This window comes from Colletotrichum phormii (assembly GCF_030913505.1).
Source record: "Colletotrichum phormii strain CBS 102054 chromosome Unknown BDP81scaffold_6, whole genome shotgun sequence".
Lineage (NCBI taxonomy): Eukaryota > Fungi > Ascomycota > Sordariomycetes > Glomerellales > Glomerellaceae > Colletotrichum > Colletotrichum phormii.
Genome location: NW_026851448.1, coordinates 759,882 through 774,369, shown reverse-complemented (window position 1 = coordinate 774,369; position 14,488 = coordinate 759,882). Strand labels below are relative to the sequence as shown.

The following is a 14,488-nucleotide window of genomic DNA, read 5'->3' as shown; positions in this document are numbered from 1 at the left end:
GATGTGGGCTGACCACTGGTTAACTTTTATACATCTGGCATTTGATCCTGGGCTCGGCCCTGGCCCCGGCCCCGGCCCCGGCTAGGCTGGCTGGGCCGGCTGGGCTGGAATTCCGCAGTGTTGAATATCCGTAGTCGCTGGAGTAGCAGTTGGAAACGGTCCCGGGACATAAACCGTGTAAATAGGTGGATAGGATCCTCCGTTTGCTGCTGGGTTGACCAATAGGTTGATAATCTAGACTCCCTATGAATCCCTATATAAAATAGGATCCCTAGGAAGAGGTATATCTCGTCTGCTGAAGTCTGCCGCCATGAATTCGCTCTAGACGTTCTAGCTCTAGGGCCCTCCTTAGACAACGGCGCTGTATTCGTCCACTGGGCCCACTGCTCCACGAGGCTCTGCGGGACGTATTGGAGGAACAGTTCAAGCGGGCTTGCCGGCAGCCCCCGTATCTCTTGGGCCCGGGCCGGCACGTCAAGGGCCGGAAGGAGCCCGGAGGACCATGCTGAGTAGCCGGAGGTTCGTGGGGCCGGACTGTAGCTGCGTCACAGCGCTCGGGCGTACAGTCTGTATTACAGGCAGCAGTAAGGTCTTCTGGGTGGACCTCAACTACTATACAGCTGCGTACAGAAGTAATAGAAGCATTAGATGCAATAGAGGTATCAGAATCACCAGAAGACATCACAGGATCAATCCAAATGGTAGTAATAGTGGTGATAATACGCAAAAGAGCATAGGAATGAGTGACGTATCGTCAAGTACCCCTTTAAATGCGGGGTAATAAAGTGTAAATAATGGGTACTTGGAGGTCTTGGCAAAATGAGGTGAGTTAGCACCCGATGGGATAACCGTGGCTTCAAACAGCATCTGACCGACCATGCTGTCCGTCCGATATCGAGATCACGGAAGCCATAATTGAAAGACGCGAGAGCGGCCCCCATAGTCCCGAAGCGGTCACTCTTGCCGCCCAACTTCTCCGACGGCGCGTTCGAGACTTTCCAATAAAGCGGCCTCAGACCAAGGGCAAGGAAAATATTGGGCGAAACATCCTCCCAATGCTTTCAGTCCCTCCACTTTTTACCACGCCTCGTTTGATCGGTCCTCACCCACACGACTTCACTTAACCACGTCACAGCGCCAACGCAAAGATGCGGACGAAGAAGAGTAGTCCCCATTAGCTCCAAGATTGAGGATAAAAGTCTAATGATCAGATACAAATGAAAGAATATGGTAGGCCAAGCTCCAAGGCAAGTCGGTAGCCCAGATATTTTGTCTCGTCCTATGTATCAAACAATGATCTGGTCGCCTTGCCGGTCAGAAGTAGTGTCATGACTTCCTTGTCGAACTCTCTAGCGATAGTAGATACTACCTCCTCGGTGATGGTGATCTCGTCGCCTCGCCGATCGAGAAGTAGCGTCATGACTTCCTTGCCATTACGTCTATTTCCTGCTGCGGCCTTGACTACCTCCTCGGTGATGGTGATCTGGTCGCCTCGCCGATCGAGAAGTAGCGTCATGACTTCCTTGCCATTACGTCTATTTCCTGCTGCGGCCTTGACTACCTCCTCGGTGATGGTGATCTGGTCGCCTTGCCGGTCAGAAGTAGTGTCATGACTTCCTTGTCGAACTCTCTAGCGATAGTAGATACTACCTCCTCAGTGATGGCGATCTGGTCGCCTCGCCGATCGAGGAGTAGTCTCATGACTTCGCTGCTATTACGTCCATTCCCTGCTGCAGCCTTGACTACCTCCTCTGTGATGGCGATCTGGTCGCCTCGTCGATCGAGAAGCAGTGTCATGACTTCGCTGCCGTTCCATTCGTTTCTTGCCGCGGCCACTAATGCTTCCGTCGATACTTTCCCTCCAAAATCTAGAAGTAGAGGAATAACCCCTAGATACCTTGATTCAGCAGCTTCCTCCATTGGTGTCTTGTCGTTAGCATCCTTTTGATTAACCAGTTCCAAAATCCTTTCTGCACCAAAGCCTTCCTGTTCTGACCGAAAGACATATTCCGCTAGAGCAGGAATACCCCACTTTGCAGCCATGTGTAGAACTGAAGTTTGTGTTGCGATCTCTTCATAGGGAAAACGTGCAGAATATTCTTTGAGCCAATTTTGAAGACAGTTGGATTTAACCTTGAAGAAGCCTGCCTGTGGTTCTTTGACACCAAATTCTGACTTTGCCATGCGTCCATGATTCGGCCATTGTTCAATTGCGTAGCCACAGAGGGGACTACTCGCACCTTTTACATCATATGACTCCTTGATCAGATCCACGCAGCGGTAAGCAAGATCAGCGTGTGCCTTAAGCTCGTTGATGAAATGGCCGGCTTCGGGCCCAGTCAGAAAGTCCTTCACCGACTGATGTAGTAAAAGTACCTTTTCTTCTTGAATGACCACCATAAGCCGACAGGATTCAATTTGATCTCGGGTGAATTGAATCCGGGTCTGCTCGTCGTCCTCGTCCAAGTGGAGTTCGCAAACTTCAGAGAGCTCTAGTACACTCAGTGGCCGTACACACACTGCAACACAGTTCAGGATACGCCAAAGTCCGTCGGCTCCGGTGTTCTGTTCTAGAGCTGTGTCAAGAAGCCGTTTGTAAAGGTAGGTAAGTCCTCTGGGTATACTTTCCAGGACTCGGACGGCATCCTTTGAAGGGACATCCTCAAGCTCCTTACAGGCTAAGCCAACCCAGAGGAAAGTACCGTCAGCTTTCTCTGTCAAAATGTTGCTGACCTGTGTGCGGACTTTATCGGTGTAGTATCTGGTTGTGGCCAGGTCTGTCGTTCTTTCCTCGATGCATCGTTCAATGTCTTGCTTTGCCTCGGGGTAGGAAGCTAAGTTCTTGTTGGCAAATCCTCCCATATGTTGGCGTATCTCGGGATACGGCCGACTGGTCACCAGTATACAGACGTTGGGAGGCACATGCTGGCTCTGAAACGTTTCTTTGAGCTGTTGCAACAGGGTGACTTGAGATTCCCGATCGCATTCATCCAGCGCATCAATAACGCAGTATTTTGCGCCGGTGTGTTTGTCCGCCGCCACATTCATAAAGATGGTCCAAAGAGCGTCGAATGAGGTGAACAACGCCACTCCACGCTCGTTATACTTTGGTAAAACATGATCGAGAAGCTGTGGGTGCTGCTGGACGAGTTGGAGGAGAAGCCCCCTAATGATTGACGTGGCCGTTTTTCGCGTGTCGAACCCAGAGTCGCAGAAAAAGTATGCTAACGTTTTCCGATCTGTAGTAGCAAATGCTTTCGACAGCTCCTCAGTAAGGAAGATAGCTGTAGTAGATTTCCCTGTTCCCGGGTACCCATGTAGCCAAAGAACCTGGGTCGAGGGGCCCTCCGAGCGGCCTATCCGATCGGAACCAAGCCAGGTGGTAAGCTCTTCGGTGCCGAGGATCCACTCGCAGGTGCCGGAAGCACGATCTCCCTTCTTGCGTTTCAGCGCCTTTCTGTCGTCTAGCGGGTCGGTCAAGAATAGGTCACGTAGACAGGCACCGGCGTCGGGCTTCTGCTTCAGTGCGTCTTAGCAACCTGTCAGTTGTGCTCGGTGATCACAGATGAGGGTGGGGATTTACAAGAATTGTCAGTAATAACATCCCTTGCTAGGAAATGATTAGAAGAAATCATAAAGCCAGGAGTGGGAGCACTCACGATCTTGCCGACGCGTGACGACGTCGTTCGCATTGGCGCACATGTCGACGATTACCGCTGATACGCTCAGGAATCCGCGGTCTGTTGGGCCGCGGTACTTATTGATCTTCAAGTGATCCGCTTGAAGGGCGTATCGGTCGAGGCCTGGGATGCAAGCTGATGCCTCTTCCACGATCTGATGAAGTGAGATTAGACTCGAAAGGTTGACTGGATCTCACATACCATTCCCCTCGCCACTCTGCTCAGTCCAAACTTGCTCCCATAATCCGTTTCGAAGAGTTCGAAGAAACAGGAGACGGGCGTTGACAGAGTGTTTCGAAGCCGGCAGAAGCGATGCAGTCTATCCTGCAGCTCAGGCCCGTCGAAGCCGAGTTCTCTGGTGATACCGCGGTGCGAGCCTGCCGATCCCATCAGCTGCGCGAGAGAATCGAGGAAGGGTTGCCACTTCGTGCCCCGAAGAGGTGAGCCTAACAGCACAACGCCTGCCGTCGCCTCTGACAAGTACCTATACTCTACCCTGTCGCTAGCATATAGTAGGGCCTCAATTCTCGCAGTCAGCTAGGCACATGGCACGCACGATCGTATAGGCTCACATGGACGATGACGTTACCACCTAGGCTATGGCCGACGAAGACGATTGGACGCTTGGAGGTGCCGCGGCGGAATGAGTGCAAAGCGTGTATGAACTCCTCGCCGCAGAGCTGAAGGCGCGTTTTTGGGGCGTCCACATGCCACCGCGACTCGTAGTTATACACCATGATCCGCGACTTGGGTACCTTAGCGGGCAGCATGTCGGAGTCTTGAAGCCAGTCGATGCGCTCTCCGCCACCCTTCCAAGTCCAGGACCAGTCGACATTTGAACCGAGGCCGTGCACGGCGATGATGCTGCCTTGGTTAGTTTGGCGTTCCCAAAGCTGCATTGGAACACTTACTCAACCTCAGCATCGTCATTCGTAGGATCGGTCGGCCTAGGGTAGAGAACGCCAAAGGGCGGTCGAACACGGTTCTGTGCGGCATTAGTATGGTACTACAGAGCAGTCGGGTCGACAAACCTTCTCTGCCTCTGGCGGCAATGTACTAGTGGAGCGCTTCTGTACAGCTTTGGCCTGTAGTCGCGAGGTTGAGGATTGCCTGGTCTTCATCGACATCCACAAGTACACGCCAGCAGCAATGGAAACCAGAAAGAGGAATATATCAGATTGCATCCCATTCGTTTGTTGGATCACTACAGCTGGCGTCGCCATTGGAACTTACGTTCGCAAAGCGTCGCGCTAAGTCTTAGGCAATGGGTACGAGACGAAGGCTTTGGCGGAATGCTTGCCAGTATCAGCATGCGACGGGTGGGAAAGTTAATGAGGTAGACCAGGCAGACGAGAGGGCAATGCGTACGGGGACTTCAAGGCTGCTGAACAAGCTGTGAGCTGAGCAGATCACGGGGACAGATTGGCTGACGTGATGCGGCATTTCGACGACGGACTGGATGTTGCCTAACGCTGTCATACTGCGGCGCGGTGATACCCCGCCCCCAACTTTTACCGACCTTCGATTCGTTCGAACCTCCTCCTGCTGTAATACAGTGTGGCAATACAGTTCCCAATTAACATGTAGCAGAACGTGACCATAACGAGACCTGCAGCAGCCAGAGGCCCCAAGATGGCGAAGATGGTAAAGCCGTACGAGGCCGACTGGAAGGCTTCGTTGTCTTGGAGAGCTTCCGTAGCGAGACCGACCTGCATCGCCGTCAGGACGACAGCGATATAGACGGTCGAGCTGGCCAGCAGCGCAAAGTTGTCGTGAAAGAATGAGCCGTACTGGTTCCAGCGAGACATATAGCCGCGGAACGGGGTCTTCCAAAAGAAGTAGATCTTGTTGAGCCGGCTAAGGCGGAGCTCCCCATAGTGGAAACGTGGGTCGATCCAGGGGTAGACAAACGAAGTGCCTAGGAACTCCCGCACGGCCGTCCGCCACGCCAACCACTGTACCTCTTCGGGAATAAGGTGCATCTCTTTGGCGATGTGAAAGTCGCTCTCGTGCACTATGAGGGCCGCGTACGAGAAGAGGAAGCCGAGCGCGCGTTCCCGCCGACCACCGCAGCTGCACGGGTCAGCGTTGGAGACGGGCACCCTATGACACTGGAGGACTCTTGCCCAGAAGCGCGGCTCAAGGAGGAAGCGTGACAGCGGCTTGACGAAGATGCGATCGGTCGTCCACACAAGGTGCAGGTCCAGCTTCTCAGTGATTACGATCTCGCGGTTGAGCAGGCGCTGCTGATGGAGCGGACGCGGCGGCATGGGCCGACCCGCGATCCATAGCCAGTTGTGGATATCGGCTAGCCGACGCAGATCAGTCTCCTCATCAACCCAGTCGTGAATGGCAGCCAGTCGCGCCTGATCGAACTGGACATCAGCAGAATCGACAACGGGAGAACAGGCGGGCGCTGCCAAATCGTCATCCTTAGTCCGCCGGGACGCAGGCAAAAGGGACGTGAGATCGTTCTCACTTGGTTTCGGCGCTTTACTTTTTTGCGAATCATTACTTCCTAGGAGCTTCTGGGTGAAGGGAGGCGACTGTCGAGCCCGATTACCATGCTTGGACTTCCAGTCGAAGCGGAACAGAGAGCTTACCTGGTCTGAGTGCGATGCCATCGCTCGTCGGATTTGGGAACAACGTGCTGCTTTTTGGCCGGATGGAACAAGTGTATTCCGAGGCTTCCTTCATGAGCCGTTTCAGCACGGCACAACTATCCCTCATAGTAGGATGGTAAGACGCTGGTGCTGATGCACGACTACTGCCAATAGTGCGTCGCCGGGCCTCAAAGTACACCTATCTGTACTTTACCGGTCGGTTTCTCAACGATTCGTCTTGCAACTTCGAACATAAAACCTTTCGCACTACTCGTGGTCCCGCTGAGGAGTCTCAGGCTAGCTGCTGACGCGAAAGCGTAAGCAGCCTGCATGGCTGATCATCGTGCCAACGACCTGAGGGCACTGCCGACCACTCTCAGCCATTTCGATTAGAGCGTCGGCGTTGGAGTCTCACAGCCGTGAGTGGAAAACGGCCAGGCAACTTGGCGGGGCCGCAAGTGAGCTAGCACGAATTGACACAATATCAGCCACGTGTCCACGATGATGCGCAAAGTACGTTTGCCAAAGGCCTCAGGCAGGTCTCTCCCCCGCTTTGGCCAACGCCAATCCATAGTTAGGTACTCATGTGGATTGCCATACATCGTCTCTCCCGTTTCCACAGGTCATCCGACTACCGTAACTCTCATGGATGGCACCCTAGCTCCGACAACTCATCGAGGATCAGTCGGAGTATATTGCCTTTCGGGATGTCGACGATATGCCTTAGCAGCAGATCGCTGACGCTATAACAACTCCGACGCAGGAGACCGTCACGTGGAACCAAGGCCCCGTAGCGTACAGTATCAATAAGAGCGTTACTCTGATCTTTACCTTAAGCTCTAGCATAAGGAAGCGCGCTAGACCCTCCTATCACATTGACTGCTACTTAACGTCAGCAGAGTCGGACCCATAATAATACCCGCCTTTACCCCGCACTTCAATCGGTACAAGACGAAACATCATTTATGTTACGCCCGCCGCAACTTGTCACTGTGGGCGCGTAGCTATATAATGCAGAACAAGGGAAAATGATGCGGAGTCATCATTATCGAAGCTTTTGCTTTGTGCCACAGTTGGTTGCCTTGTCCTGCTCGTAACAATGAGCCGCCGTTGCCGTACAAAAAGAATTAACTTCAGAAAGGTGGAACACTTATAATTAATTAGGCAAAGGATATAAAGTCTCAAATTGATGTGACGAGGCAGTTATAGGTAGAAATAGGTCAGAGTAGTGGTCGTGCGAGAAGGATAGAAACGCGCGCGCGACGATGTGGCATCTGTGGAGAGACTGGCCATAGCTTAATGTTACGAGCTGGACAAGGCAACCAACTGTGGCACAAAGCAAAAGCTTCGATAATGATGACTCCGGCATCATTGTCCCTTGTTCTGCATTATATAGCTACGCGCCCACAGTGACAAGTTGCGGCGGGCGTAACACTTAATTAAAAATATCTCTTAGTTATATAAAAAGGGTTTATATAAAAATTCCTAATTTAAAGGTGCGTTATTAAATAGGCCTTTTAATAGTCTAATTGTGTTACGGCCAGCTAGTCGTAGGGGTAGTTTGCAGAAGTTGAGGCTGCGGAACTGGTAACAGTAATCGTAGTCGGGGATAGCTTCAGGGAAGCTATGTCTGTCAATCGTAAGGGTAGGTAAGGCTTCGGTGATCAATCGTAGTCTTGTCAAGGTAGTAGCTGAAAGCGGATGTTAATCCTGATACGAAGTTAATTGCTGAAGAAGCTATGGAAAGTCTGTCCTAGAGCCCAGCTCGAGTCCATCCTTATATACAAGTCCGATCCTAACTGAGCAGTGCTGAACAGTCCACTTTGTCTGGATATGTTGGATATGCCGAATATCCAACATATCCTTGACTCGGTTGGATATGTCGCATATCCAACATATCCTTATCCCTTATCATATCTCTTATCATCACGTGACTTGTACCATAGTTCTTCCGTTCCTGGGGTTTCCCCAATGTTCCGTCCCGTCCTGCATATATAATGCGCCGTAGCCGCTAGGCGTCAGCGGGGCACGCCCTGGTCTTCATGTTGGGTCGTAACAAATTGGCCTAACCGGCTTAAACGGTATTAATAACCTAAACCTTATAAGTAAAAAAGGTAATTTAAGTAGCGGCTTTTTTCTTAATATCCCTAACTATTTAATATATATAAAGAGAGTAACGTAGTTCACAAGCGAGTGAGCCACACAAGCGAGTGGGCCACTCTCTTATCTGTTACGGCCAGCTAGTCGTAGTGAGGTATGTTTGCAGAAGTTGAGGCTGCGGAACTGGTAACAGTAATCGTAGTCAGGGATAGCTTCAGGGAAGCTATGTCTGTCAATCGTAAGGGTAGGTAAGGCTTCGGTGATCAATCGTAGTCTTATCAAAGAGGTTCTCAGGGAAGATAGCTGAAAGCGATCATAAGATCTGATACGAAGTTAATTGCTGAAGAGCTATGGAAGTCTGTCCTAGAGTCCGGCTCGAGTCCATCCTATATACAAGTCCTGGTCCTGAACATATCCTGTGGCAGGTGCAGGTGGGTCACGTGAGGCAGCTCCTTCACATCTCGGAGCTGCCCCACCTACACCTTGCCCAGATATCCAGCCCAGCCAGCGCTCAGCTTTTCCTATCATCATCATCAGATCCAATACAGTAGTATTGCCTCCACAACTCGTAGTACCCGTGGGGAGGCTGGCCTGAGCCTACTGCTCTGAGTCGAGGTCGAGGTGGGTGTAGGCATTAATAACGTTGTAATCAGGCTTCTGCGCCACCCGCTGAGCCCTGCTGCTTGAGGTAGCTAGGGTAGGTTGGCTGGGTAGGGGGGGTAGGACTGGGTCGTCAGGGGCTTGCAGCCCTTCTGCTTCAGCCCCATTCTCATCTTCATCCATGCTGCTACAGCTAGCCGCATCACTAACGTCCGCTACAACAATTGAGTCCTGGGTAGGGGTAGGGGCGCGTGGGCGCTTTGAGCCGGGCTGATGGCTCGTTAGGCTGTTGCTAGGTTGCTGGGTGTTGCTGGGTGTTGCTGGCTTGGGTGCCAGCCTAGCTGCTCTAATAGAGGGCCTCATAGGCCTTCTAACCAGCCTTACGGATCCGGGAGAGTTCCTTCCGGTCTGGGAGGGTAGGGGAGCCATTAACCACTAGGGGCCTTGCTGGACAGTCCTTATGGTTAGCTTGGAAGGGGCCGGAGCAGTTGGCGCACTTCGGTCTAGCTATGCAGGGCCCAGTCTCGTGGGATCCCGAGGGCCTGCTACAGTTGCTACAGAGTGGCTGTCGGTGACAGTATCGGTTCGAATGATATCCCTGGCATCCAGGATCATGTCTGATTAGGGTCTTCTTCTTTTGGATAAGCTGAGACCTGCTGCTTTGGTTAAACAGTCTGAAGGGTGGTACTTCCACAGAGAAGGAGATGACCCAGGAGACTTCGTTTATAATAGGGTTTACACCTAGCCGGGACTGCTGGGCCCGGGTAGGCTTACGTCCTGTTTGGGCAAGGACCTCATCTTCTACCAGAGTAGCTGGGTCAAGGGCGTCGCCATCAAGAGTCCACATCTTAGCAGGGCAACGTGGGACGACGTAGGTAAACCACTTAGTAGGGGTCTCAACCTTATAGGCTCCAAGACACTCTGCTAGTTTCTGTTTGTTTGCAAGGAGGGCTTGCTGGACCTGCTTATTCAGGGGTCTCAGTGAGTAGCCAGTTGCAATATGGTAGATGTGTGGGATATCTGCCAGCTGGAGCCTAAGGGCCTGGCAGACTGTCCGGCGTAGGGCGAAGGGGGCGTGCTTCCTAGCAGCCGCTAGGCCCTCTTCCGGGATACGGGTAAAGACCCGGAGGTCCTCCTTCGGTTGGGACAGAGCCTGGGCCCGGGTCTCCGTCAGACTCTGTGTCTGGACTTCGGGCCGGGTGGGGATTCGGGTACGGGTCGGGGCTACGGCCAAGGCTGTAGTCGAAGCCGAGGCTGCTACGTCAGTCCATTTCCGGCTCGGAGCAGGAGCCGTAGTCTCGTTACCCATAATCCTCTTCAAGGCTTGGATTACATAGGTTGTAGCTTCTTTTGCAATCTGCTTCCTAGGCCCCTCAAAGCAAGAGATCACGTTGTCCACAGACTGAGCAATAGCCATAAAGACGTCCTTTCGGGCTTCATAGTGCTTAGCCTCTTCATTAAGAGCTGTAAGGACAGCTCCAGTAGCTGTCCCAGTCATAGTCGAGGGCCCCTTAGCCGTTAAGGGGGTTGTTGTTGGGGCGTCGGGCTGGCTTCCCACGAGGCTGGGCCGGAGTGGCTGGGCCTCGGTTTCGCGGCGGCGTTTAGCCCTTGAGGATGGGGGCGGCTCTGAAGAGGGTCCAGAGCCTCGATCAGGGCCGGCCGAGGAGGCCGGCAACGGTCCAGAGCCCGCCGGAGGCTGCGAGGCCATCGCGGGAGAGCGCCGGAGGAGAGGTGAAGGGTTTTCAGCTGTTAAGGATTTTGGTGGTAGCCCACTTATTACACTAACAGTATATGCCAAGAAAATTAGGCGAGAGGGAAGTTTGGAGACAAGTAAATGGTGCTCAGGTGAGTGCAAGATGATGTATTAAGGAGTGATTGAGAGCGCAAGAGTGAGGCATGTCAGTCTAGTTCAAGGCAGTTCAACTTATATATTCCCGGATGCGAAGATACCTGAGCATGTAAACTGCGGTACTCGCTGCTCTTTCTTTGTGCCCTCATGGGACTGGACATCCTAGTTGGTGATCATGTTGGGGATCACATGAAAGTCGCCGGGCTCGAAGTTCTACACACGCAGTCGTTTGAGTTTTCGATGGTGCCGTCTGAGAAGAATATTCCCAGCGCAGCGGTGGGTTACTATGCGCAACGCACTCTTCTCAAGGCATTTCCAGACCTTTCTCAGAAAGATACTGACAAAGCGGGACTTGTACTCTGATGAAGAGATTTCGAAGTTGACAGAGGAGTGCCTCGAGACTTCATCGGCGGAGGAAGGGATTTTTGTCAAGTACACAGTCACTATTGGGAGGAAGCCAGCTCAGGAGTAGTTGATATAAGCTATTATGATAATGCCAGCATTACTTGTCAAGGGAACTTGGACAACCCCTGTGTCCACCATATGTGGACACTTGTCTCTAGCAACATTCCAATATTGAGAACGGTTGGTGTTGCACGCTGGTCCTTGCCTAGCTCAAGTTCAGAGTATAGACTCGATATGACAGCAGGAACAGGCATGATCTCGTTCATCGCTTGTTAGATTTGCCGGGCTTCCTAGTACTCTATGCCATTATGCTCACCTGAAGAGGCACGTTGACCACAGTCGATAGGGCGAGGGTTTCCAAGTCTTGGGGAGGTATCGCCCGGACTCATGGAGAAAGGCCATGAAGCTTACTCAAAGTCTTTGGGAGGCTGTGCAGGAGACTATTGGTACTTCAGATGACTTAGCACAGTATCTTCGTCCGCGCGTCACGGAATTGCTGGCGGCACACCAGATGGAGGTACACATTTCTCACTTTGATAGTCAAACTCTCTCCTAGAGATAATCACATACGACCACACCCATCGGAGAATTCGGGATCCCGTCCGCTCTCCCATAGACAAGCCGATGAGGGCCGGATTAGTAGTTGAGTCGGTGACGATCAGCGAACACCTGGTGTTGTATGTCATTTTTGGCTTTGGGTGGGTGCGACCTCTGAGATATGAGGGTGGGTTACGAGGGCCATGTTCTGAAGCATCGGAAGGAAGACAGTTGATTGTAGCATTTATTTTCTCCGAAACTGGTATTCAAAGAAGCAAGGGAAGTTTAAATGGAGATTGCAGCTTTGTTCAGTGTATCTACGTTTCAGTATGAACATCGCGCCGCGACATACGCATTCTCTAACGAGTGGAAAGTAGAACTAACTTGAAGCAATCAGGAGTGCCACCAAATTGGCTCCATCTATGCTACATGCGTTAGACAGTGAAGCACCCTGGGCAACTCAGGCAAATGGCCTCCACTGTTCCTCACACCAGTCCCAAAACTTCGCAGTGTACCCTAAACCGCCATCGGCTTCAGGCTTCAACGCATTGATGATATCCTTCCTTGGGCAGTCCGAGTCTGAGCGAATGCGTCCCCAAGGGATAACGTATGCGTCATTATTCTCGAGAGAAACCTCGGGCGACAGGCCCGCGAAGAGCTCCGTATATCCGCCAAACTTAGGGTCGTGGAGTAAGGGGTTGATGAAGAACATGGCCAAGGTGGGCGTCCCAGCGTACGAGCTAGCCTTGAGGTTCCCAGGATTCTGCGTCACGGAAACGATGTCAGGATAGCGGGTAGCCATCTCGCGGCCCAGCACCCAGTTGCCGATTTTCGATACGGCGTAGTTCCTGGTACGATCCGAAGTGCCCTTTTCAAGAGTGCTGAAATCGATACCGTTGGTGGGCGACGATGCGTCGCCCAGAAAGCTGGAGGTCCACACGACGCGAACCGAACCGCGTGGAGCGGTGGTGACGGCTGCACGGAGTTGGGGAATCAACAGCTGCGTAAAGAGCTGCGCTGCGATACAATGCATGCCAACCATAGCTTCAAAGCCCTGTTTTGTCCGCGCCCCGACCTCGACGCCTAGTGCGCCAGTTCCGGCATTGTTCCATAGGACGTCTAATTTGGATTCTTGCTGAGCGAAGGACGCGGCGGCTTCCTTTACGCTTTCGAGGTCGTTGAGGTCGAGAGGGAGGACTTTGATGTAGCCGGGGGTTTTGGGGGCTGGAGCGGCGCTCGTGATTGCTTCAATGGCCTTCTCTGCTCGTTCCTACTTATTGAACGGGTCGAATGGTCAGCGCCGGAGCTAGGAGCGAATGATGGTAACATTAATTAGGCGGGCCGAGTGGAGAAGGACACCGTTTCTAATGCACGTATCCCATCGAGTGCTGAATGGCAACAGTACATTCAGTGAGGGGTAATAGCCACTCAGAGACCAGCCAAGCCTTTTTCCAACCAATCAAAAGGCCTAGTTTTCTAGTACCTCTTCCGTCTATATATTCTGGTTATGAAATAGGTACCAGCAATCTTCTGAGTTACAAATCGCAACCCCACACTGCTCACACCCTGACCTCGTCTTCTTCCTATGGGATCGTGAGTTTCCTGAGACTTCGCTAAGCGCCTTCTTTGGCCGATTACACGCAACGCAGGCGGAGGCGCTCTTCCGCGAGACCCTTATATGCTGTTGCCACGGAACAGAGTTATTTCTCGTATTGTCGGCTTCCGCTCGGGTACGTTGAAGGGGTTGAATACGCTGCCCCTTTCGAGGGATGGGGGCTCATATGGGCGTACGACCGCATTATCGCATCTCTCGGGTGTACAGTCAGCAGTACAGGCAGCGGCTAGGTCTTCGGGAAGTACGGCGACGTTGATACACGACCGTACCGACCCCTCGGAATCGCTAGAAGTCATCGCGACGTTTCATCACATAGGAAAATGTCGGTCTTGGTGGTGAAAATAGGGAGGAACCCATAGGGTTGCTACTATGCGCATGCCCCTTGACGGCAACTTGCGTGAACGTCTCGTCGGTGTATTTTTGATGCGGTACGCGGAGCTGGTGATGGCCCACGACCTCGGTGTCTGAGATCTTTTCCCAGCGGCTTGCGCCAACGAGGTGTTGCGTCTTGAGGGGGCTGTCGAGCATAGGCTTGCTGCTCATCATGGCGACGTAGTCTTCTGCGGGCATGGCTTCCCAGATCTTGTTGAGGAAGGGGTAGTCGATCTTTGATGTAAGGGTTAGGTTGATGTTGCTGGGGCAGAGTGTGATGAGCTTACGCGGAGGGTAGGGGCAATGCACTTGCGAAGACGATCCCAGTCTTTTGTGTCGTAGCTGTCTGCCCACTCGTAGAGGCATGCATTTAACCTGAGGTAGTCTATAATACTCATCAGCATTGCATCATGAGAATTTAAGCTTGGTGAGTTGGCTTACCATCGAAAGTAATATTTGCAGAAGACGCCATTGTATCGAGTGCATGGACTACGATAGAAATAGATGAAGCTATCGACTGGTGTGTGTAATTTGATGTCGAATTCTGTCAAGAGAAACTACTCGTGTACCCAGACACTGCTTGAAAATGGAATCACTGGATGCTGATACGTGTATCCCGAGCCTTCAAGTCAAAGCATAGAAGAAGCCTTCTTCACGTAACCTGATCCTTCGTTTTACACAATTATATCTGAGCAAATGGGCAGACACTCGGTCTGCGCGGTTCATC

General features: G+C 52.3%; 4 protein-coding genes across 4 annotated transcripts; all 4 read right to left on the bottom strand.

Annotated features, from left to right (window-relative positions):
- Window positions 1-1,462: 1,462 nt before the first annotated feature.
- Window positions 1,463-5,050, bottom strand: BDP81DRAFT_422718 (uncharacterized protein). The gene is made up of 7 exons (XM_060590022.1): window positions 4,712-5,050; window positions 4,592-4,665; window positions 4,253-4,544; window positions 3,882-4,199; window positions 3,660-3,834; window positions 3,584-3,610; window positions 1,463-3,530 (listed from the first exon to the last, which is right to left on the bottom strand). Exons 1-7 carry the CDS (start codon window positions 4,901-4,903, stop codon window positions 1,558-1,560), a joined length of 3,051 nt encoding a protein of 1,016 aa, XP_060447425.1. The 5' UTR covers window positions 4,904-5,050; the 3' UTR covers window positions 1,463-1,557.
- On the bottom strand, window positions 5,048-6,597 carry BDP81DRAFT_191960 (uncharacterized protein). The gene is made up of 2 exons (XM_060582422.1): window positions 6,284-6,597; window positions 5,048-5,988 (listed from the first exon to the last, which is right to left on the bottom strand). Exons 1-2 carry the CDS (start codon window positions 6,408-6,410, stop codon window positions 5,192-5,194), a joined length of 924 nt encoding a protein of 307 aa, XP_060447424.1. The 5' UTR covers window positions 6,411-6,597; the 3' UTR covers window positions 5,048-5,191.
- Window positions 6,598-11,965: 5,368 nt separating this feature from the next.
- BDP81DRAFT_422712 (uncharacterized protein) lies at window positions 11,966-13,079 on the bottom strand. The gene has a single exon (XM_060590021.1). The coding sequence runs from the start codon at window positions 12,814-12,816 to the stop codon at window positions 12,235-12,237; it is 582 nt and encodes a 193-aa protein (XP_060447423.1). The 5' UTR covers window positions 12,817-13,079; the 3' UTR covers window positions 11,966-12,234.
- Window positions 13,080-13,665: 586 nt separating this feature from the next.
- BDP81DRAFT_422711 (Scytalone dehydratase-domain-containing protein) lies at window positions 13,666-14,178 on the bottom strand. Its single transcript, XM_060590020.1, has one exon. The coding sequence runs from the start codon at window positions 14,125-14,127 to the stop codon at window positions 13,675-13,677; it is 453 nt and encodes a 150-aa protein (XP_060447422.1). The 5' UTR covers window positions 14,128-14,178; the 3' UTR covers window positions 13,666-13,674.
- Window positions 14,179-14,488: the final 310 nt, after the last annotated feature.

What these genes read in the sequence shown, in the direction of transcription:
- BDP81DRAFT_422718 (XM_060590022.1), bottom strand. Translation starts at nt 4,903, where the DNA reads ATGGCGACGCCAGCTGTAGTGATCCAACAAACGAATGGGATGCAATCT. An exon ending in TGCCGCCAGAGGCAGAGAAG is followed by an intron (nt 4,666 to 4,711) that starts GTTTGTCGACCC and finishes AATGCCGCACAG; the next exon opens with AACCGTGTTCGACCGCCCTT. An exon ending in CGTCACGCGTCGGCAAGATC is followed by an intron (nt 3,611 to 3,659) that starts GTGAGTGCTCCC and finishes ATCATTTCCTAG; the next exon opens with CAAGGGATGTTATTACTGAC.
- BDP81DRAFT_191960 (XM_060582422.1), bottom strand. Translation starts at nt 6,410, where the DNA reads ATGAGGGATAGTTGTGCCGTGCTGAAACGGCTCATGAAGGAAGCCTCG. An exon ending in TGGCATCGCACTCAGACCAG is followed by an intron (nt 5,989 to 6,283) that starts GTAAGCTCTCTG and finishes TGCGTCGGCTAG; the next exon opens with CCGATATCCACAACTGGCTA.
- BDP81DRAFT_422712 (XM_060590021.1), bottom strand. Translation starts at nt 12,816, where the DNA reads ATGGTTGGCATGCATTGTATCGCAGCGCAGCTCTTTACGCAGCTGTTG.
- BDP81DRAFT_422711 (XM_060590020.1), bottom strand. Translation starts at nt 14,127, where the DNA reads ATGCCTCTACGAGTGGGCAGACAGCTACGACACAAAAGACTGGGATCG.